Source organism: Etheostoma spectabile, chromosome 7, assembly GCF_008692095.1.
Source record: "Etheostoma spectabile isolate EspeVRDwgs_2016 chromosome 7, UIUC_Espe_1.0, whole genome shotgun sequence".
NCBI lineage: Eukaryota > Metazoa > Chordata > Actinopteri > Perciformes > Percidae > Etheostoma > Etheostoma spectabile.
Window position 1 is genome coordinate 26,468,878 of NC_045739.1, and position 5,939 is coordinate 26,474,816.

Here is a 5,939-nt window from a genome sequence, read left to right on the forward strand (position 1 = left end):
GACCAACAGTCTAGTCTAAAGGCTGGCATTACCCCACAGCTAGCGTACGGTATTGTCTTCCATTAGTTTACCTAAAACTCCCAAACATTGATATGAGAAGTGAAGTTTGTTTCTCTCTGCCATTGTATTTTCCTACTGAACCAGGCCAGTTAAAGGTCCCATGACATGGTGCTTTTTAGATGCTTTAATATAGACCTTAGTGGTCCCCTAATACTGTATGTGAAGTCTCTTTTATATAGACCTTAGTGGTCCCCTAATACTGTATCTGAAGTCTCTTTATATAGGCCTTACTGGTCCCCTAATACTGTATCTAAAGTCTCTTTATACAGGCCTTACTGGTCCCCTAATACTGTATCTGAAGTCTCTTTCCCAAAATTCTGCCTAGGTGCAGAATTCCAGCCACTAGAGCCAGTCCCACAATGAGATTTCTTTAGGACGGGCCATTTCTGAGTCTGTAGCTTTACTCGTTTGAAAAGCCATGATGTCTCTCTCATGGGTAGGCCAAATTCTCTGGGTAAAGCAGAGAAAGGGGAGGTAACCCTTATGACCTCATAAAGGGAAAGATTCCAGATCGGCCCATCTGAGCTTTCATTTTCTCAAAGGCAGAGCATGATACCCAGGGCTTGGTTTACACCTCTATCCATTTCTAGCCACTAGGGGACCATAGGCAGTCTGGGGGAATGTGTATTAATGTTAAAAACCTCATACAGTTACATTTTCATACCATGGGCCCTTTAAAGTTATCTTACCTGACGTTATGTCGGCAGAGATCTGCTCAAACAAGCACTAACATTAACTAATGTCTGTTATCGTCTATGTGAAAAACAACGGCAGAGAGAAACAGACTTATGGCGTTTTTCCAATAATGGTACCTGCTCGACTCGTCTTGACTTGACCGCGGTGCCCCGTCCTCTTTTTTCCATTGCAGATTAGTACCGCCTCATGTGTGTGGCGAGTCATGGCTGGTCGTCATGGCAGGAAACTGCCGTGACTTACGCGACACACACACACACACACACACACACACACACACACATACAACGTTGAAGGTGTGTTGCTTTTGAATCTCGGCATGGGGCTGTTTACCAGAAGACAAATTTAGTTTTAAAAGAAGCTTGAGGCAGCAAAAAAAAAACGCTGTCTAACTATTTAAATATTTTGTTCAGGACTGTCGCTAGCAATGATGAGGCAGTTAGTAGTGATGATTCTCTTCAACCAATTAGCAGTCTACTGGTTTTCACGTAACCTTTTGGTATTGCCTCAGCTCACCTGGAACCTCGACTGAGGCGGTACTAAAAAAAGTACCTGTTAGGGGTAGAACGGTACATGTATTCATATTGAACAAAAATGGTACGGGCGTCACGGTTCGGTCAGTCATTTTACATGGAGAATACATGGTATAAAAATAAATAAAACTTAATGTAGAACAGAACTAATGTAATGTGGAACTACTGTTAGATACACAGGTTCTTCAGGGACACCTAATCTGTAGCCCTTCCTTAGCTCTGATTGGTGCGCCGTATGTAGCCGAGCTCCGCCTATGTATGCAGTTTTAGTGAGTCAAAGATAGCAGCACTAAGTCTTACCATCTTAGTGATGTCGCAAGATTTAGTTACTTTTCAGACCCCCATTGCAAAAAAAAATTTTTTAAGAAACTAGCGACATATCTGGCGACCTTCTTTGGAAAAGATGCCAGTATTGTCCAGCACGCACGGTATTTCTCTCTTGTGGCGGCGCCCTCTCCTCTCTGCTCCATATATATACTATATAATACTATTTTAGTTTATAGCTGATTGTCTGATTTTGTTAACAAGTTCCAGACAGAGTCTGGAGATGATGTGAGGTACTTATTGTTTACTGTTTAAATCTTACTTTAAATACTCAGGGGAGAGACTATATTACGCTAGAGGGTAGAGCCTGAGACATAAACAGTAAAAAAAAGTGCCTTCTGCATTTTTGTTTTGCTTTTCCTCCCATTGTACCAAACTCGTACCGAACCGTGATGTCTGAACCGAGGTACGGCACGAGCCGTGACTTCTGTGTACCGTTCCACCCCTGTCCGACATGTTAGTAAAATGTAGATTTAGTCTAGAAAAGTTGCTTCTTTTCAGTAATCTTTTTTTCACCAAAACTAACTCAAATATTTTTTGTGTTAATCCAAGATATTTTTCTAATTGGCAATTTATATATTCTCATTTAAGCAATTATGTAATTTGTATGTGGCTGTTTTGGCTGGCTTGGTTTCCTCAATAACTGCATTATTACCTGCAGGTTTTGCCAACCTGTTCTCACTCTGAAGTCGTAGAATATGGACGTTTGGACAGTGGCTGTCCATGTCTGATGGGACGAAAAAAAGCCGACTTCGGCGTGTTTGTAGAACGTAGTGGGAACAGCAGCATCTTGACGGGGTTTAGCAAGTAGTATGTAAGGGGGAAATTCGACGTAGGGAGGTTGGTGTGTAACCTTTGTGTTATTCCCGCGAGTCACAGAACCATAAGCCCACCCACAAGCTTTTCCTTAACCTAACCGCATCAAAAGGGACGCCAATAGTCTGGACCAAGGACTTTTAGCGTCAGTAACAACAACAAAGGCAACTGGCCAAGCGTCCGTATTTTACAAAAGGGGAGTGAGAATGTGTTGGTTTTGCTATTAAAGAATTTTTCTCTTGTTATCAGAAGGTCTGACTCCATGTATGCTGTTGTTTAAGTGAAAAGGGGTTGGGAGATGGAATTATATGCTTACCATTCCAGTGTTTTAACCAATACACTAACTAGTTCAAACCCATTGCTTACAAGTAGCTTGCATTTCATAAAACGCCACAATAGCTCAAGCAAACACTCCCCCAACACAGGTGTTTCCTGTCCCTTGTTATTTCTCCAGGTTTAGATCATCATCTCTGCTTACATGACGCAATAAGGCTCTCGTGGCAGATGAGGTTTAGTCCTGCAGCAGGCTGGTAGGTGGGAAAGGAGCCCTTTCTTTAAGTCTTTGTTAAGGAAGAAACAGACAATGGGGTTGACCCCAGCTTGGGCGAAACTCATCCACACAGTGGTGGAAAGGTACCTGTGTGGTATTGTGCAAGCCTTGACAAACACCCTCCAATAGCAAGCCACTATGTAGGGAGACCAGAGCACCAAGAAAAGCAGCGTGATCACGTAGAACATCCTGCCAAGCTGTTTCTCCACTTTGAATTCCTCCATGCCCAATAGGCGCCGGTTCTGGTTGTGCAAGTTTTGCCGGATTCCCAGCAGAGTTGGCGGCATTGGGCCCCTGCCAAAGCCCGCAATCCAGTTGGCGGCCGCTTGGCCAGTAGCCCCAGGTCCGTGGAAGGTCCAGTTCTGACTGATGGCCGGCACCATCTGAACAGGCTTCATCTTACGGTGCTTATACTCAAAGAGAAGCAACTTCATGTAGACAACATGTGTGGCTAGAATGAGCACAGCCAGCATTAGCATGAAGCCTAGTGTATCATTAGCCTTGAAGTAGCGATGCTCAAAGATGCACTGGTCCTCCTCACGAATAAATTTGTAGGTGCCCACGTCAAAAACTGGCGGGAAAGCCATTGCCACAGACAGTGTCCACACCATGCACACCACTGCCACACATGTCCAGAATGTCATTCTCTTTGAGTAGAAGCGGTGGTGTGCAATGGCCATGTAGCGTGTTACACTGATGCAGAACAGCATAAAGGCGGCATGGAAGCAGAAGAGGACTGCCATAAAGGCCACCACTTTGCAGCTCAGCACGCTGTAGGTCCAGGCCGAGCCGTTCTTTATAGACACCAGCACGAAGGGGAAACAGATGGCTGAGCGAATGGTGTCTGCTAGGCACAGGTCCAGCAGGAAGTAGTAAGGTGCCTTATGCAGGGCCCGGTCCCGCAGTACGAGCAGAGACACCACCAGGTTGCCCACCAGGCTGATGCAAATGATCAGCCCTAGTAGCACCAGTTTAATATAGGTAGAGACAGCCGAGGAAGGACTCTCTGTTACCATTCCTTCTGCGGTAGCTACTACTGCTGCCATGGGCCCAGCAGGCCCTTCACTGCTCTCGTTTCCATTAGCCATCCCGAATGCTCCCCCACCCATACCAGCGTTTCTTTAAACACCAAAGCCACCACTCCCCCGCCTCCTCCGTCGGCTATCCGTTCCTTCGTCCTCGTGGTTGCTTCCTTTCCACAGTTCACAAAGAACAGGAACACCTCAATCCACATCGCCCCATGTCGAGCACAGTCCCTTTGTTGGTGTATTATGTCCTCTCCAGGGGCCTGAAAACAATTGGAAAAGACAAAGAATTAGGATATCTGTTCCATGTGCCTTTTACAATTATTGTGAAGTGGTCTTGCTGTTTATTGAAATTAATTTTTAAACTCTAATGAGTACATCTGGTAAATGACAATGTTTCTGAGACTACCTTTGTTCATGCCCAGGGATGCACAGCTTTAGTTTAGTGTGAAAGCTGTCTAACAAAGGGGTCTTAAAACCCTGTCAAAAGATACACTTCTATTAAATCCATTCGATGATCATGAATAAGTGATCTAAGTATGACCTACGTATACATTTATGCAAGACCATCTGGTAATTCTAATAACTGCTTCCAACGTTAGCTACATGACGGCTGGATATACCAAACTAACTTTTCTTCCCTTTCCTGGAGCACAAGCGGACAGCTGAAAGGAACATCCTGGCTGTTGTGTGGAATCAGGTTGGCATTAAAAAGGCCCTATGCTTCTCTGTCTGTGATTAAAAGCCCAACACTATATAGTAGGGATGAGTGAGTACAGCATTATCTGTATCTGTATCTGTTAACCACATGAATTATCTGTATCCGTATCTGTACTCGGACTGGGCGGGGCCTAAACCCGGAAGTGGGCAGGATTTCACCCGGAAGTGGACAGGATTTAACCCGGAAGTGGGTCGGGTTGTCTTGAAATGGGGGTGCTTAAACCAATATGCTATTTTAAGCATGTAATTGATATGGGTTGATCATAAATTGTTATATTTATTGCTGATTAGAAAACTATTTACATGACAGCATCGAGCTTCAGATCAATGGTGTTGTCATGGTAACAAACAAACTATATACAAAACAAGTTTTGCAACAATGAATACACATGCGGTTGCAATTATGAAGTAAAATGTAATGAACAAGAGTTTTCATACTCAATATAATTTTCTTTTTTTAACTTAATTTTTTTATGATCAGTGTGATCTTTTTTTTATTTCTACACCAGGCATGTGTGAGTGTGTGTCTGTGATTGAGAGAGAGAGATAGAGAGAGAGAGAGAGAGTTACTGCCACTGTTTTCATGGTCACTGATTTGACCCTCACTGTCCTGCAAGGTTAAGCAAACTCTGACTGGTGGTGCAGTGTCAGCTGAAGTACTCTCTGTATCGCTCATTATTCTGTATCACTGATCATGAGGGGGGGTTGGAATGTGTTTGTGTGTGTGTTTTTTGTGTACTAATTTTTATATATTATTTATACCACAACCCTTTTTATTTATTTTTTATAAAATGCAGCAAGAAAGTTTCAGACATTCAAAAACTGGTTCAGCCAGCATGGCGTTAAAAAAAAAAAAAAAAAAAAAAACCCCAGACAGGCAAGAGACGCAACACAAGCAGCATGTCTGAACAAACCCCACGTTTACCAGAAAGCTACTGTTTACTAAGTAAGTACTGTTCGAACCGAAGTTAACCCTCTGAGCCCGAACACTCACCCACGAGTAAAAAAGTACCTCTGATTCATCATAGTTTAATAACTTTTGAACCATACAAGCGATTTACTCACTTTCTGTTTCGTTTGAATCCCAACGTTTTCGGCTTTACGGCGGTCTTTTCCCTGTCTTTCTACACTCTACAGGGGATTATCTATCCAGCCTGGAACTTCATCCTTTTTGGGCTTTAAATCCATACTGTTATATCCAAGATTGATCCACTTTAT

General features: G+C 43.4%; 1 protein-coding gene and 1 long non-coding RNA gene across 2 annotated transcripts in view; both read right to left on the reverse strand.

Moving 5' to 3' along the window:
* LOC116693090 (uncharacterized) overlaps positions 1-362 on the reverse strand; it is a 124,584-nt gene extending 124,222 nt beyond the window's left edge. The window contains exon 1 of the long non-coding RNA XR_004332842.1: positions 1-362. This exon is cut by the window's left edge and continues 743 nt beyond it. This is a non-coding gene — a long non-coding RNA (uncharacterized LOC116693090).
* A 156-nt stretch (positions 363-518) lies between these two features.
* Positions 519-5,939, reverse strand: part of gpr173 (G protein-coupled receptor 173) — a 78,994-nt gene continuing 73,573 nt past the window's right edge. Inside the window, exon 2 of the mRNA XM_032521404.1 lies at positions 519-4,264. Within this exon, the coding sequence (XP_032377295.1) occupies positions 2,901-4,085 (1,185 nt within the window). The 5' untranslated portion in view covers positions 4,086-4,264 and the 3' untranslated portion in view covers positions 519-2,900. The remainder of the gene's footprint in view (positions 4,265-5,939) is intronic.